At 50.0% G+C, this 17,129-nt stretch overlaps 2 protein-coding genes across 6 annotated transcripts in view; both read left to right on the forward strand.

Annotated features, from left to right (window-relative positions):
• The first annotated feature begins 1,067 nt into the window (after window positions 1–1,067).
• polr2h (RNA polymerase II, I and III subunit H) lies at window positions 1,068–12,694 on the forward strand. Its single transcript, XM_078410084.1, has 5 exons — window positions 1,068–1,215; window positions 3,292–3,375; window positions 4,662–4,755; window positions 7,076–7,159; window positions 10,449–12,694. The coding sequence occupies exons 1-5, from the start codon at window positions 1,143–1,145 to the stop codon at window positions 10,564–10,566; spliced, it is 453 nt and encodes a 150-aa protein (XP_078266210.1). The 5' UTR covers window positions 1,068–1,142; the 3' UTR covers window positions 10,567–12,694.
• Window positions 12,695–15,423: 2,729 nt separating this feature from the next.
• mfsd8l1 (major facilitator superfamily domain containing 8-like 1) overlaps window positions 15,424–17,129 on the forward strand; it is a 46,511-nt gene continuing 44,805 nt past the window's right edge. For 4 of the 5 annotated variants that reach the window (XR_013548023.1, XR_013548022.1, XM_078410917.1 and 1 more), the window contains exon 1: window positions 15,424–15,645. Coding sequence is in view for 2 of the 5 variants with exons in the window: in XM_078410917.1 (XP_078267043.1) it covers window positions 15,570–15,645 (76 nt within the window). In the remaining 3 variants the exon portion in view is untranslated. The remainder of the gene's footprint in view (window positions 15,646–17,129) is intronic. The other variant, XM_078410918.1, reaches the window with a different exon arrangement.

Consider the following 17,129-nt stretch of genomic DNA (forward strand, 5'->3'; position numbering starts at 1 on the left):
ATTATTGAATACATAGAAAATGGATGCAGGAGTAGGCCATTCGGCCCTTCGAGCCAGCATTGCCATTCCATAAGATCATGGCTGATCATCCAAAATTAGTACCCCATTCTGGCTTTTTCCCCATATCCCTTGATTCCGTTAGCCCCAAGAGCTAAATCTAACCCTCTCTTGAAAACATTTAGTGAATTGGCCCCAGCTGCCTTCTGTGGCAGAGAAATCCACAGATTTACAATTCTCTGGGTGAAAATATTTTTCCTCATCTCAGTCCTAAATGGCCTCTTTATTCTTAAACTGTGGCCCCTGGTTCTGGACTCCCCCAACATGGGGAACATTTTTCCTGTATCTAGCCTGTCCAATCCTTTAAGAATTTGATATGTTTCTATAAGATCCCCTCTCATCCTTCTAAATTCCAGTGAATATAAGCCCAGTCGACCCATTCTTTCATATGTCAGTCCCGCCATCCTGGGAATTAACCTGGTAAACCTATGCTGCACTCCCTCAATAGCAATAATGTCCTTCCTCAAATTAGGAGACCAAAACTACACACAATACTCCAGGAGCCCTGGACAACTGCAGTAGGACCTCCTTGCTCCTAAACTCAAATCCTCTCCCAATGAAGGCGAACATGCCATTAGCTTTCTTCACTGCTTGCTGTACCTGCATGCTTACTGCATGCTTATGTCCCTGTGGGTTGATGCTGATGCAGGTTTCCACAGAGAATCAATGTGAGACACAGAGAGAGGACTCACACCCAACAAATGTCTTCATCAAGCATGGCGGCAGTGTAGTGCCCTAATCAAAGATGGAGGTGTCGGCGACTTGCCTTTGAGCCTTGGTCGGTAGCCGTTCCCTAATCAAAGATGGCGGCTGCGCCCTGCCTTGATCGACCAAGACGCGGAGCAGGATCAAAGATGGCGGAGGAACCTTGCCTTGATCGCGGCAACGGAGCGTGTAGCAGTGCCCTGATCAAAGATGGTTTCAGCAGAGTGTGTTGAACGATGGCGTCGGAGCCGTGACCTGATCAAAGATGGTAGCGGTCAAATGATCACAACCCGCCTGCCCGGAGCGGCGCTGGAGTCAGCCAGTATCCCGGCGTGTCGTGAGCGGGCGGGCTGCCTCTATCTCCCCCCCGACTCATCACCATGGCCGGCATCCTGTTCGAGGACATCTTTGACGTTAAGGACATTGACCCGGAGGGGATAAAGTTTGACAGAGGTGTGGGGCGGGGGTGAGAGTACTGGGAGGGGAGAGGGGTGAGGGGGAGGGGAGGGGGAGGGGTGAGGGGGAGGGGTGGGGGAGGGGGGAGAGGGGGAGGGGGGGGAGAGGGGGAGAGGGGGAGGGGGGGGAGGGAGGGAGGGGGGGAAGGGTGAGGGGAGAGGGGGAGGGGTGAGGGGAGGGGGAGAGGGGGGGAGAGGGTGAGGGGTGAGGGGGAGGGGGGAGGGGGGGAGAGGGTGAGGGGTGAGGGGGAGGGGGGGAGGGAGGGAGGGGGGGAGGGTAGGAGGGGGGGAGAGGGGGAGGGGGGGAGGGGGGGAGGAGGGGGGAGGGGGAGGGGAGGGAGAGGGGTGAGGGGGAGGGTGGGGGAGGGGAGGGGGGGAGAGGGGGAGGGGGGAGGGGGAGGGGGGAGGGGGGGAGAGGGGTGGGGGTGAGGGGGAGGGGTGAGGGGGAGGGGGGGGGGAGAGGGGGAGAGGGGGAGGGGGGGAGAGGGGGAGGGGGGGAGAGGGGGAGGGGGGAGAGGGGGGAGGGGGGGAGGGGGAGGGGGGGAGGGAGGGAGGGAGGGAGAGGGGGAAGGAGGGAGAGGGGGAAGAGAAAGAGAGAGAGAGAAAGAAAGAGAGAGAGGGGTGGAAGGGGAGAGGGGGTGAGGGAATGGGAGAGGGACAGGAGAGAGTGAGAGAAGGGTGAGAGGTGGAAGGGGAGAGGGAATGGGAGAGGAGGGAGAGGAGGGTGATGAGGAGAGGTAGGAGAGGGGAGGGGGAGAGGAAGGGAGGGGGAGAGGGAGGAGATGGGGGGAGAGGTGGTGAGGGGAGGAGCGAGGAGGGTGGTGAGAGGGGAGGGGGTGGTGAGAGGGGAGGGGGTGGTGAGAGGGGAGGGGGGTGGTGAGAGGGGAGGGGGGTGATGAGAGGGGAGGGGGTGGTGAGAGGGGAGGGGGTGGTGAGAGGGGAGGGGGTGGTGAGAGGGGAGGGGGTGGTGAGAGGGGAGGGGGGTGGTGAGAGGGGAGGGGTGGTGAGAGGGGAGGGGGTGGTGAGAGGGGAGGTGATGAGAGGGGAGGGGGGTGGTGAGAGGGGAGGGGGTGGTGAGAGGGGAGGGGGTGGTGAGAGGGGAGGTGATGAGAGGGGAGGGGGTGGTGAGGGGAATGGGAGAAGGGGGAGAGAGGGGAGGAGAGAGGTGCGGGGGTGGTGAGAGGGGAGAGAGGTGGGGGGAGTGGTGGGAAGTGGAGGGTGATGGAAGGGGGTAGAGCTCGGCTCCATGTGGTGCTGGTGGCCAGTCCCTGGGTAACTGGGTTTTATTTTGCACTTTTTTTCTTTCTTGAACGTTTTTGTTTGTTTATTATATTATCTATTGAGTGCTGTATTTACAAACCTATTAAACTGCGACAAGTAATATTTTTATTGTTCCATTTCAGTACATATGACAATGAAACATGCTCGCCTCCCAGGGCAACAATCTGCCTGCCAAGTAACCCCCTCGCCTGTGTTCAACTATTACCCCCCAGGCTCTGTCCCCCCGTCCTCGCCTCTCTTCCTTATTTCTCCAGAGATGCTGCCTGACCCGCTGAGTTACTCCAGCACTCTGTGAAACGTCACCTGTCCATGTTCTCCAGAGCTGCTGCCTGACCCGCTGAGTTACTCCAGCACTCTGAAAAGTCACCTATCCATGTTCTCCACAGATGTTGCCTGACCCGCTGAGTTACTCCAGCACTCTGTGAAATGTCACCTATCCATGTTCTCCACAGATGCTGCCTGATCCGCTGACCGGCACTTTGTGTCAGTCCCAATAAAACTGTGTGTGTTTTCCAACCTTATACCAGTGATCTGTGAACCCTCTGCTTTCATGGAGTCATAGAGCACAGAAACAGACCCTTCAGCCCATCAATGTCTGTGCCATCCATCAACTATTCATTTCCACTCGTATTTCATGAATCTTTAAAAAAATGTTTCCTGCATTCCCATCATTTCTTACCAACCACCTGCACACTTGGGACCATTTACAGCGGCCAATTAACCTACAAATCCACAAGTAAAATGATATTTTGACATTTGTAGACAGATAATACGATTATTGTTGTCTTTACAGTTTCTCGTCTACATTGTGAGAGTGAATCCTTCAAAATGGACCTGATACTTGATGTAAACATTCAGATTTACCCTGTTGAACTCGGTAAGACACTAACAATGCGATTTTTAACTTGGAAAACTAAAAGTTATGTTAATCATAATTTTAATAATTTTAATGGTAACTATGGGGCGGCACAGTGGCGCAGCCGTAGAATTGCTGCCTTACAGCGCCTGACACACGGGTTCGATCCTGACTGCAGTTGCTGTCTCTACGGAGTTTGCAAGTTTTCTCCGTGACCGCGTGGATTTTCTCCCCAAGATCTTCGGTTTCCTCCCACACTCCAAAGGCGTGCAGGTTTGTAGGTTAATTGGCATGGTATAAATGTAAAATTGCCCGTAGTCTGCGGGGATCGCTGGTTGGTGCGGACTTGGTGGGCTGAAGGGCCTGTTTCCGTGCTGTATCTCTAAACTTAAAAAAAAGAAAAAACTATGAGGGCACACTTGTGTGTTCCATCATTAGTTATACAGCATGGAAACAGGCCCTTCGGCCCACATTATCCCTGCCGCCCAAGAGTGTTCTGTCCAAATGCTGAACTACTGCAGTTCAAAATTGTTTACTTCAAAATGTCATATGATTTTATTTTAATTTACGCAACGAATTTCGTTGATTGCCGTTACGAGGATCAAAATGTAATTATTTTGGTTAGTGGGAATATAATAAAACCTTCCACATTTTGCTGCATTGAATCTGGAATGGTTAGTTTAATTGGATTCAAATTGCAGTGATGTCTGGTTTGACCAAATTACATTTCTTCGAAATATCATAGTGTTGAAGATAGGTAAAATGTTACTTCAATGCAGGGCGGCACGGTGGCACAACGGTAGAGTTGCTGCCTTACAGCGCTTGCAGCGCCAGAGACCCGGGTTCGATCCCGACTACGGGTGCTGCGTGTACGGAGTTCGTACGTTCTCCCCGTGACCTGTGTGGGTTTTCTCAGAGATCTTTGGTTTCCTTCCATATTCCAATATTTCAAGTTTGTAGGTTAATTGGCTTGGTATAAGTGTGCAATTGTCCCTGGTGTGTGTAAGACAGTGTTAATGTGCGGGGATCGCTGGTCGGTTCTGGACTCGGTGGGCCAAAGCTCCTGTATCTTTAAACTAAACTAAAGGTCAAACAAAAGTACATACTAATTCTGCATCGATTTGGTGTGGGTTTGGAGATGGAAATGTTGATGCAATTGCTTTTCAGTAGATAAAATAATTGTAGATACTAGAAGAGGAAATTGTGTTTTGAGTTTATGATTTGTATATGGTTCTGGTTTGCACTGGGGAAGGGTGTAGTGAGGCTTAATTATATATTGCCTGTGTACTGAAAGCTTTTTATTCCAGGTGACAAATTCCGTCTGGTAATAGCAAGCACTCTGTATGAAGATGGAACTCCGGATGATGGAGAATACAACCCCACAGATGACCGGCCGTCTCGGTACGTAGGCATCCTATAACTCGTGAAAGTTGACAGGCTTTTCACAACTTTCCTGTCCTATTTTACCTCGGGTTGAGTTTTATACTTCATACTTGTATGAGTAAACTTGCTGATGTGCAACCACATTACATGGATCATGCGATCATAAGTGGTAGGAGCAAATTTAGGCCATTCGGCCCATCAAGTCTACTCGGCCATTCAATCACGGCTGATCTATCCCTCCTTCCGAACCCCATTCTCCTGCCTTCTCCCCGTAACCCCTCACAACCGTACAAGGCACAAGGAATCCATCGAGGCACAAGGAACTGCAAATGTTGGAATCTTGTGAAAAACACAAGGTACTGGAGGAACTCAATGGGTTCGGCAGCATTGGTGGAAGGAATGACAAATATGAAGAAGGGTCACAACCTGAAACGGCACCTGTCCATTCCCTGCACAGATACTGCCTGACCTGCCCAGTCCCTCTACACTTTGTGTTGTGAACACATTACATGGCCTAACACTGCCCCTTCATTACATTAGATAGACACAAAAAGCTGGAGTAATTCAGCGGGACAGGCAGCATCTCTGGAGAGAAGGGATGGGTGCCGTTTCGGGTCGAAACCATTCTTCAGACTCTCAACCCGAAACGTTACCCATTCCTTCTCTGCAGAGACGCTGCCTGTCCCGTTGCGTTACTCCAGGTTTTTGTGTCTATCTTCGGTTTAAACTAGCACCTGCAGTTCCTTCTTACACCTTTCATTACATAGTTTGTTGATGAAACCTCTATTGACTTCCATTTTCTCGACTAGACTATTTGAACAAACTCCTCGATGGCTTATTGCCCTTTATTCTCTGAAGCCAAGCTCGTTGCAAGTACTGCACACGTCCTACATCGCATCATCCCTCACACATTGACCTCCACTTGTTCCTGGTGAGGCAACACCACAATTTAAAAATTGCACATGTTACGAAAGTATGGATGTCAGCACTTATCTTTTCACCAAGGGTCACTGGAATTTGGAACAAGTTGTAGGCAAATGCAGTGGGTCGATTCTATGCAGTTATTCAAAAACATGTTGGATAAATTCCTAACTAGCAAAGGTCACAGTGTACAGAAGTCAGTGTGGCATTACGCGATGTGCCGCTTTGGTGTCTGAAATGTATTTGATTACTGTGAGAGTGTGGGAGAGATTTGATACGTTTTTTACATTGTCTCATCTCAATTGGCTTGTTTTTCTTTGCACCTCTTCCAAGATTTTCTTCTCTTCTATAGTTACTGCACCTGGAATAAGTTTCAAAATTGAGGACAATGTGCTGTGTTACTTATTTAGTTACCAATGGAGGATGAAATTCTGGCAGACAGATTTGTTGGAATATGGAATTTGATGAGAGTCATGGTGTTGAATTATCCTATTATAGTCTCGACGGCATTAATGTGTTTCCCTGCAATACTTCCAAGAATAGTTACTATATGTCAGTCAACAGTACAACCCCACTTCCTCTTCTCCCCTCTCCCATCGGGCAAAGGGTATATAAGTGTGAAAACGCACACCTCCAGATTCAGGGACAGTTTCTTCCCAGCTGTTATCAGGCAACCAAATCATCCTACCACAACCAGAGAGCAGTACTGATCTAAACCTCATTGGTGACCCTCAGACTATCTCTGATCGGACTTTGCTGGCTTTACCATGCACGAAACGTTATTCCCTTATGTCTGAAGAAGGGTCTCGACCTGAAACGTCACCCATTCTTTCTCTTCAGACATGCTGCCTGTCCCGCTGAGATACTCCAGCATTTTGTGTCTATCTTCGATTTAAACCAGTATCTGTAGTTCTTTCCTACACATTCCCTTATCATGTATCTATACATTAAATGGCTTGATTTTAATCATGTATTGAATTTTTCGGTGACTAGTTAGCACACAACAAAAGCTTTTCACTGTACCTCGGTACTCGTGACAATAAACTAAACTGGAACTGAATTGTGGCTGGCTGTCCCTTTTCTAATTACTACTATACTGGATGACCATTGTAACCAAGTGGATCTTAGTTAAAATACTCCTCATTTCATTCACGAAGAAACCAACCAATAACTTAGTTGTTTAACGCATTGTGTGAATTGATCGTAAGTAGTTTAGTCTTTGTAATTCAAAAAATATTTAAACACTTGGTTTCTGTATAAGAATGTAATTATGGCATTGTGTCATCAGTGCAAATAGTCTAATACCATTTTGCACAGACTAGCCTATATTTCATTCGATCTAGGAAAATGTAAGGAATTTATCTTTGTGCTGTTCCATATGTTGCTACTTTCCTTTTTTCTGTTTGTATATGAACAGGGCAGACCAATTTGAATACGTCATGTACGGAAAGGTTTATAGAATAGAAGGGGATGAGAGCTCAACGGAAGCAGCCACCAGACTGTGAGTATTCGAGTTATCTAAACTGCAATATAATAATTATTGAAATCTCCGAGTGGTTCACTCAGAAAGTTCATGCGCTTTGTTGCAAGTCATTATTTTCTCCCAAAACTCCTTTCAAATCTGATCCAGAATGATTTGCACCAGAACTGCAAAGTATTGAGGAATCGCAACCCGCCTCAGCAATTCGGACCTGCTGACAACTTTATTTTGGTTGCACTCCAGACTTTCGTCTTTGTACTTGTGGTCTGGTTATTGATTATTAGTTATAATTTTTTATTTTATTGTTAGTTTATTATATTATTGATGTGTGGAATGTGTGTTATTGCATTAATGGGCCTGTAAATCAGCAGCAAGTAAGAATGTAATTGTGCTTTTGCCAGTACACATGACAATTAAACACTCTTGATTGTGGAAAGTCTACTATTTAAAAAACAAACATTCTGTTCTAGTACTAAAAGACATTGGGGAGCAAATAATGAAAAAAAATCCCAATTGCAGCACTTGCATTAATAAATGCATTGCACTGCATTACGTGTGAGCTTTCAATAACTATTGATGGACCGGGCTCTCTGTGGTGTCCTTTGTTCCTGGGGGTCCCAGTTACCAAACCAGGCTGTGATTCCACCATTCCGTGTGTTCTCTACGGTACATTGAGATTTTGGCGACAAACAGAATCTCCTCAATACTTTGCAGTTCTGGTGCAATTCATTCTGGATCAGATTTGACAAGAGTTTTGGGAGAAAGTAATGACTTCCAACAAAGTGCATGATGTTTGTGAGTGAACCACTCGGAGGTAGTTGGTGATGATATAGAGAAGCACCTGGATAGATCTTAAAACAGATCTTGGTCATGGATCCTGCAACTCTGGTTGTAGATTTTACATGGGGAAAGAAACATTTTGTTGCACATTTTACTAAATATATCCAAACTCTGGGCACCATGTTCTTGAGAGGGAAGGTTCCAATGTGAAGACTAGAGAATGATCAGATTAAAGAAGTGGGGACTACTTCTCCCATTCAGCTGTGATCTTTGCCTTACTTCTTCTCAGTGGTGAATGATTAAAATTGACCTCATATAGTATAAGAAAATAACTGCAGATGCTGGTACAAATTGAAGGTATTTATTCAAAAAATGCAGGAGTAACTCAGCAGCATCTCGGGAGAGAAGGAATGGGTGACGTTTCGGGTCGAGACCCTTCTTCAGACTGATGTCAGGGGGGGCGGGACAAATGAAGGATGTAGGTGGAGACAGGAAGATCGAGGGAGATCTGGGAAGGAGGAGGGGAAGAGAGGGACAGAGGAACTATCTAAAGTTGGAGAAGTGAATGTTCATACCGCTGGGCTGCAAGCTGCCCAGGCGAAATATGAGGTGCTGTTCCTCCAATTTCCGGTGGGCCTCACTATGGCACTGGAGGAGGCCCATGACAGAAAGGTCAGACTGGGAATGGGAGGGGGAGTTGAAGTGCTCGGCCACCAGGAGATCAATTTGGTTAATGCGGACCGAGCGTAGGTGTTCAGCGAAGCGATCGCCGAGCCTGCGCTTGGTTTCGCCGATGTAAATAAGTTGGCATCTAGAGCAGCGGATGCAATAGATGAGGTTGGAGGAGGTGCAGGTGAACCTTTGTCTCACCTGGAAAGACTTTGGGTCCTTGGATAGAGTTGAGGGAGGAGGTAAAGGGACAGGTGTTGCATCTCCTGCGGTTGCAGGGGAAAGTGCCCGGGGATGGGGTGGTTTGGGTAGGAAGGGACGAGTGGACCAGGGAGTTACGGAGGGAACGGTCTCTGTGGAACGCAGAGAGGGGAGGGGATGGGAAGATATGGCCAGTGGTGGGGTCCCGTTGTAGGTGACGGAAATGTTGGCGGATAATTTGTTGGATCCGCTGGCTGGTGGGGTGGAAGGTGAGAACGAGGGGGATTCTGTCCTTGTTGCGAGTGGGGGGAGAGGGAGCAAGAGCGGAGTTGCGGGATGTAGAAGAGACCCTAGTGAGAGCCTCATCTATAATGGAGGAGGGGAAGCCCCATTTCCTGAAGAACGAGGACATCTCCGAAGCCCTAGTGTGAAACACCTCATCCCGGGCGCAGATGCGGCGTAGCCGGAGGAATTGGGAGTAGGGGATAGACTTTTTACAGGGGACCGGGTGGGAAGAAGTGTAGTCCAGATAGCTGTGTGAGTCAGTGGGTTTATAGTAAATGTCCTTCACTAGTCTGTCTCCTGTGATGGAGATGGTGAGGTCCAGAAACGGGAGGGAGATGTCGGAGATAGTCCAGGTATATTTAAGGGCAGGATGGAAATTGGAGGTGAAGTGTATGAAGTCAGTGAGTTCTGCATGGGTACAAGAGGTAGCACCAATGCAGTCGTCGATGTAGCGGAGGTGGAGTTCGGGGATGGGGCCGGTGTACGCCCGGAACAGGGATTGTTCGACGTACCCGACAAAGAGGCAGGCGTAGCTAGGGCCCATTCGAGTGCCCATAGCTACGCCTCTGGTTTGGAGGAAGTGGGAAGAGTCAAAGGAGAAGTTGTTGAGAGTAAGAACCAGCTCTGCTAGGCGGAGGAGAGTGTTGGTAGATGGGGATTTGCTGGTTCTACGGTCGAGGAAGAAACGGAGGGATTCGAGACCATCCTTGTGGGGGTTGGAAGTGTAGAGTGACTGGACATCCATGGTAAAGATGAGGGAGTGGGGGCCTGGGAACCGGAAGTTATCGAGGAGATGGAGAGCATGTGAGGTGTCTTGGACGTAGGTGGGGAGGGATTTAACCAGGGGGGATAGGATGGAGTTGAGGTAGGTGGAAATAAGTTCGGTGGGACATGAGCAGGCAGAGACAATGGGTCTGCTCGGACAGTTCTGTTTATGGATTTTGGGTAGGAGGTAGAATCGCGCCGTGCGAGGCTGGGGAACTATGAGTTTGGAGGCACTGGGGGGTAGATCGCCGGAGATGGTGAGGTCCGTGATGGTGCTGATGATGAAGGTCTGGTGTTTGTCGGTGGGGTCATGGTCCAGGGATAGGTAGGAAGAGGTGTCTGAGAGTCTGAAATTGTCCTCATGTTCTTCTAATGAAATCAAAGCAGGCCATTTAGCCCACCATGGATGTTTTACCGTTCAATAGGATTATGGTGATAACTGCACCATATTTAACCTCGTGACTGATTTACTGGGGAAAGCTGGGGCAGAGGGTAGCCAATTCATGAGTCATGGGTTCAGAATGACTTCCCTGAAAACTCCAGCCCAGAATTTTACCTATGTTGTGCTGAGATGTTGCAGAAATACTGAATAAATTGTGATCTCTTGCAGGTCAGCCTACGTGTCATACGGAGGTCTACTCATGAGGCTACAGGGGGATGCAAACAACTTGCATGGCTTTGAGGTGGATTCCAGAGTGTATCTCCTCATGAAGAAACTTGCATTCTAAGATCAAATGTCAAGAATCTTAAATTTGCTTAACATATCAATGAAATCAAATATGTTTGTTGATATTAGTCAACAAATTATTTATCACAACAAATGTGTAAATGTCCTACATTTACTGTTCTCCCTGTTTCAAAGGAGATTATGTAGGAAAGTAAATAATTCGTGGCCTTGTTATTTCCAACAAGAACATTTTAAGTGGCCACTTCATGAAAAGAAAGGATATAAAATATAAGTCATTGAACAGTATCCAAATAAAAACTTGTTTTTTGTTTCAAGAATTACATAAAATACTATTTACTGCTTTGAAATTTGGGTTAACTGATCATGAAGAAACAAGGAACTGCAGATGCTGGTTTGGAGAACAAGGGTCCCAACCTGAAAGGTCACCTATCCATGTTCTCCACAGATGCTACCTGACCTACTAAGTTACTCCTGCACTTTGTGTTTTTTTTTAAACTGATCATGAAACTCTTTAATTGAAGTCCACTGTTACAAATCATTCTAAACTAGCACATAAGAACAAAAGGTGGACAAAAGGGGGAATGGCATGTTTGTCTTTATCTCGAGGAATTCAAAAGTAAAGAAATTGTGGTCTGGTTTTACATGGCTGTTGGCTTGTTCAGCTGGAACATTTACATTTATTACGGGCATTGAACCTCGAGAAAGAGATACTGCTGTAAATGTCTGTGTCGAACATGATGCCAAGACCATGGGCGGCATGGCGGCACAGCGGTAGAGTTGCTGCCTTACAGCGAATTCAGCGCCAAAGAACCGGGTTCGATCCCGACTACGGGTGCTATCTGTACGGAGTTTGTACGTTCTCCCTGTGACCGCGTGGGTTTTCTCTGAGATCTTCGGTTTCCTCCCACACTCCAAAGACGTGCAGGTTTGCAGGTTAATTGGCTTGGTAAATGTAAAAATTGTCCCTAGTGGGTATAGGATAGTGTTAGTGTGCGGGGATCGCTGGTCGGTGCGGACCCAGTGGGCCGAAAGGGCCTGTTTCCGCGCTGTATCTCTAAACTAAACTAAACTAAACCAACTCGTATCAGCCTGCACATAATCCACATTGTTACATTCCTTGCATATTCACTTGCCTATCTGAAAGCCTTTTAAATGACCGTATTGTATCTGCCTCCTCCACCACCACCCCTGGCAGTGGGTTCCATGTGAAAATAATGCCCTGCACATCTCCTTTAAACTTTGCCCCTTTTGCCTTAAAGCAATGCCCTCTAGTCTTTGATATTTCTATCCTGGGGAGAAAGGTACTGACTGTCTAGCTAGCCTATCTGTGACACTCAAAGTTTTAAATACTTCCATCAGGTCTCTCCTCAACCTCCAGTGCACCAGAGAAAACAAACAAGTCTGCCTAACCTCTTCCTGTAGCTCGCACTCCTTAATCCTGGCATCCTAAAGTGTTTTACATCTAAATAAATGCTTCTGAAATGTAGCCACTTCTGTGATGTGACTTCGAATCCACAGCTGCCAATTTACCACTTAGAAATTAGAGTAAAATAAAACTTGATGTTGGTTGGATTTGAAATAATAGCTATAATACTAATGAGTTAAAATATGAGGCTGCACTACCCTAAAAGATTGTGCAGTGAACTAATGGAGGTAAGAAACCTACTGCTGGAGAAACTCAGCGAGTCAAGCAGCATCTGTGGAGGAGAAGGGATAGTTGACGTTTTAGGTCCAGATCCTCATCAGGACTAATAGAAATGGTGTGCTGAATCCAGGAAACACCATTTGGATAGGTACTCCAAAAGCATTTTACCTCGTTCCCAAGTTAGTAGAAATCTGGAATGTGCCAATTTAAAAATTGCAAAAGTTAAATGACTTTTCTGTTGAAAAATAAGAGTATCACAGGATTTGTAACAAAGTGGGCAAAAATGGATTTGAGGCACAGAACTGCCAAGTTGTAATTGAATGTGGAGCATGTATGTATGAAGGTATGTCTCGGTCAAATGGGAAGAATTGTTTCCCAATATATGGAGCAGAGACAAGGAAAAATGCATGTTTTTTTAATTTTTTACCTTTACCTCAAAGGGAAGCTCATCTTGCTGTCCACATGTGTAGACATCATTCCCAAGCTCAGAGATAATACATTGTGCCACAAAATAAAGTATCATGTTCCTCCAACAATATGGGGCTTGGTTCTTATTACGCAGCAGCAGTGAGAGATTTTTGCATGCCAAGATCCCGATGTGAATGAGTTGACTGGGGAAGAGAATTTCTCACTGCATTCAAGGAATGGTGCACTTGATGTGACAGCAATAATGTGATATTTTCATGTGATATTCCATGGTGCACATTTTTAAAAACACCAATGTCCACTAAAACAAAAATAGATTTGGACTATATAACTTGTTTATGCACATCCCCGAGAACTAATGAAAATAACAGACAAATTGGTTTTCATCTTCCAAAATCCTTTAAACATCAGAGCAGTGGCTACAGATTGGAGAAAGTAATCCCACCAATTAAAAAAGTAGGAAGTGAAATAAGAAACATTTACAGAGCAGTAAGCCTCATTTCGAGATAGAGATAGATGTAGCTCTTAGGGCTAAAGGAATCAAGGGATATGGGGAGAAATCAGGAACGGGGTACTGATTGTGGATGATCAGCCATGATCACATTGAATGGCCGCCTCCTGCACCTGTTGTCCATGTCAGCAGCTGCTGAGACTGTTGCAACAACGCAATAATGGAATGATGGTTGCATCCGGCATCCGGCAACATGGACGACTACAAGGGAGAGTCCTACCGACTGAGAAGGGCAGTGAAGGATGCAAAAAAGAGGTACCGGGACAAGATGGAGTCACAGATGGAGCAGCAGGACACCAGGCGCCTTTGGCAGGGGCTACGGACTATAACTAGCTACAGGTCCAGCACCCCCTCAACCGGAAGTGCCGGCTCCTCCTTAGCTGATGACCTGAACTCTTTTTACGCACGGTTTGAGACGGGTAACACCACCAGCTCGCCGTCTAAAAACAGCACCGAAGGGGCGCTGGCTAGCGAGGCTGGAGGGGGATCCACCGCCGGGGATGTGCACACATTCTCGGTGTCTGAGCATGAGGTGAGGTGGGCTCTGACGCGTGTGAACACGAGGAAAGCTGGAGGCCCAGATGGTATATCTGGGCGAGTACTAAAGTCTTGTGCTACTCAGCTTGCTCCAGTGCTCACCACAATATTCAACCTCTCCTTGGCAAAGTCCGTGGTCCCTGCATGCTTCAAAAGATCCATCATTGTACCGGTGCCAAAGAATGCCTCTCCAGCGTGTTTAAATGACTACCGACCGGTGGCCCTCACCTCGGTTGTCATGAAATGCTTGGAGAGGCTAGTCAAGAAGCACATCTGCGCCCTCCTTCCTCGCAACATGGACCCACTACAGTTCGCATACCGTCCGAACAGGTCCACGGATGATGCGGTCTCCCAGGTTCTACACACCGCTCTCTCTCATCTGGACAGCCAGGGGGGCTATGTGAGGATGCTGTTCATTGACTTTAGTTCAGCATTCAACACAATAGTCCCCAGCAGACTGGTTGAGAAGCTGCTGGAACTGGGGCTTAGCACCCCTCTGTGTGCCTGGGTCCTGGACTTTCTCACTGCCAGGCCCCAAGTGGTCAGGATGGGGGAACACACATCTAGCTCCCTCACCCTGAACATAGGATCCCCCCAGGGCTGCGTCCTTAGCCCCCTATTGTACTCCCTGTACACACATGACTGTAGGGCCAGGTTCAGCTCAAACTCCATCATCAAGTTTGCTGATGACACTGTGGTGGTGGGCCGGATCTCCAACAACGATGAGAAGGCCTACCGGGAGGAGGTGGCTGATCTGGCACTCTGGTGTCAGGACAATAGCCTCCTCTTGAATGTCACTAAAACAAAGGAGCTGATTGTGGACTTCAGAAGGGCTAAACATCCAAGGACGTACACGCCACTGGAGATAAATGGGTCTATTGTGGATAGGGTGAGCAGTTTCAAATACTTGGGAGTCCGCATCGCAGAGGATCTGACGTGGGCAACGCACATTGCCGCACTGGTGGGTAAGGCTAAGCAGCGCCTTTACCACCTTAGACAACTGAGGAAATTCAGAGTGTCGCTGAGGATCCTTCATTGCTTCTACTCTGGGGCTGTAGAGAGCATCCTGTCCGGCAACATTACAGTCTGGTTTGGGAACAGCTCTGCCCAGGACAGGATGGCCCTGCAGAGAGTAGTGCGTTCGGCAGAACGCACCATGGGAACTACACTCGTCCCCCTGCAGGACCTATACATCAGGAGGTGCAGATCCAGAGCAAGCAAGATCATGAGGGACCCCTGCCACCCCAGTAACGGACTGTTCCAGATGCTACGGTCAGGCAAACGCCTCCGCTGTCACGCTGTGAAAACGGAGAGGATGAGACGGAGCTTCTTCCCACAGGCCATCAGGACTGTCAACTTTGATAACCCCAGAGACTAAATTTTTGTCGACACTTTTGGTGCTATGTTTAGTAACTTATTAACTTTATTTATTGTAACTGTAATTATTTTTGTGCACAACCCGCAGGCATTGCCACTTTCATTTCACTGCACATCGAGTATGTGTATGTGACAAATAAATTTGACTTGACTTGACAGGCGCGGAACCGGCACTGAGTCCAGAGGAGGCAGTGCGCGGAGCCGGCAGTGGGTCCATAGGAGGCAGTGCGCGGGCGCGGAGCCGGCAGTGGGTCCATAGGAGGCAGTGCGCGGGCGCGGAGCCGGCACTGGGTCCAAAGGAGGCAGTGCGCGGCCACGGAGCCGGTAGTGGGTCCATATGAGGCAGTGCGCGGGCGCGGAGCCGGTAGTGGGCCGGCTAGAGTCACTGGTGCGCAGGCGCAGAGCCGGCAGGAGAGGGGGAAGGAGGAGGGGAGAGGCGCGTTCCCGCCGGCCCGAGGGAAGGAGCCGTCGACGGCGCCCGGCGGAGCGGAGACTCAACCCGGCCCCCCAACCCCCCCTGACCCGACCCGACCCCAAACCCCGCGTCATGGAGACGCGCACCAAGCGCAGGCTGACCAACGGCGCCATCGGGCTGCTCTTCCTCTTCAGCGGCATCGAGTACGGTGAGGGGGAGTGAGGGGTGGGTGAGGGGGAGAGGGTGAGGGGGAGAGGGTGAGGGGAAGGATGAGGGGGAGGGTGAGGGGGAGGGTGAGGGGGAGAGGGTGAGGGGGAGGGGGTGAGGGGGAGAGGGGGAGGGGGTGAGGGGGAGGGGGTGAGGGTGAGGAGAGAGTGAGGGAAAGGGGGAGGGGGGAGTGAGGGGGGAGTGAGGGGGAGAGGGTGAGGGGGAGAGGGTGAGGAGAGAGTGAGGGAAAGGGTGAGGGGGGAGTGAGGGGGAGAGGGTGAGGGGGAGAGGGTGAGGAGAGAGTGAGGGAAAGGGGGAGGGGGGAGTGAGGGGGGAGTGAGGGGGGAGTGAGGGGGAGAGGGTGAGGGGGGAGTGAGGGGGAGAGGGTGAGGAGAGAGTGAGGGGGGAGTGAGGGGGAGGGGGGAGTGAGGGGGAGAGGGTGAGGGGAAGGGTGAGGGGGAGGGGGAGGGGGAGAGGGTGAGGGGAAGGGTGAGGGGGAGGGGGGAGTGAGGGGGAGAGGGTGAGGGGGAGAGGGTGAGGGGGAGAGGGTGAGGGGGAGAGGGTGAGGGGGAGAGGGTGAGGGGGAGAGGGTGAGGGGGAGGGTGAGAGGGGGAGGGTGAGGGGGAGGGGGGAGTGAGGGGGAGGGGGAGTGAGGGGTGGGTGAGGGGAGAGTGAGGGGAAGGGTGAGGGGGAGGGGGGAGTGAGGGGGAGAGTGAAGGGTGGGTGAGGGGGAGTGAGGGGGAGGGGGAGGGGAGGGGGAGAGGGGGGAGTGAGGGGGAGAGGGTGAGGGGGAGGGGGGAGTGAGGGGGAGAGGGTGAGGAGGAGGGGGAGGGGGAGAGGGTGAGGGGGAAGGGGGAGGGGGAGAGGGAGAGGGGGGAGTGAGGGGGAGAGGGAGGGGGAGAGGGTGAGGGGGAGGGGGGAGTGAGAGGGTGAGGGGTGGGTGAGGAGAGAGTGAGGGAAAGGGGAGGGTGAGGGTGAGAGGGGGAGGGGGAGGGGGAGAGGGGGAGGGGGAGAGTGTGAGGGGGGAGGAGGAGGAGGAGAGGGGGTGAGGGGGAGAGGGTGAGGGGGAGAGGGTGAGGGGGGAGAGGGTGAGGGGGGGAGAGGGGGAGAGAGGGTGAGGAGGGGAGGGTGGGGGGGAGAGGGAGAGGGTGAGGGGAAGATGAGGGGGAGAGGGTGAGGGTGAGGGGGGAGGGTGAGGGGAGAGAGGGTGAGGGGAGAGAGGGGGAGGGGGGGGGGTGGAGTGGGGAGGGGGAGAGGGAGGGGGCGGGGGGGAGTGGGGGGGGGGAGGAGTGGAGGAGGTGCAAACCGCGCTCCATCCACAAAGGCTGAGTAATTTGGCACCCAGCTAATGTAGGACTGGCCGATTAAATATTTATTACTGATGCTGGTTTAATCAAAAAGTATTTAGAATGACCTGAAAGTTTTCAAATACACTCCCAACAACTTTTTGGAAAGTGCATTGAGTGATTAATGTTTCCATTGAGA

The sequence above is a fragment of the Rhinoraja longicauda genome, chromosome 13, assembly GCF_053455715.1.
Source record: "Rhinoraja longicauda isolate Sanriku21f chromosome 13, sRhiLon1.1, whole genome shotgun sequence".
In the NCBI taxonomy this organism is placed as follows: Eukaryota; Metazoa; Chordata; class Chondrichthyes; order Rajiformes; family Arhynchobatidae; genus Rhinoraja; species Rhinoraja longicauda.

What these genes read in the sequence shown, in the direction of transcription:
- polr2h (XM_078410084.1), top strand. Translation starts at nt 1,143, where the DNA reads ATGGCCGGCATCCTGTTCGAGGACATCTTTGACGTTAAGGACATTGAC. An exon ending in GATTTACCCTGTTGAACTCG is followed by an intron (nt 3,376 to 4,661) that starts GTAAGACACTAA and finishes TTTTTATTCCAG; the next exon opens with GTGACAAATTCCGTCTGGTA. An exon ending in ACGGAAGCAGCCACCAGACT is followed by an intron (nt 7,160 to 10,448) that starts GTGAGTATTCGA and finishes GATCTCTTGCAG; the next exon opens with GTCAGCCTACGTGTCATACG.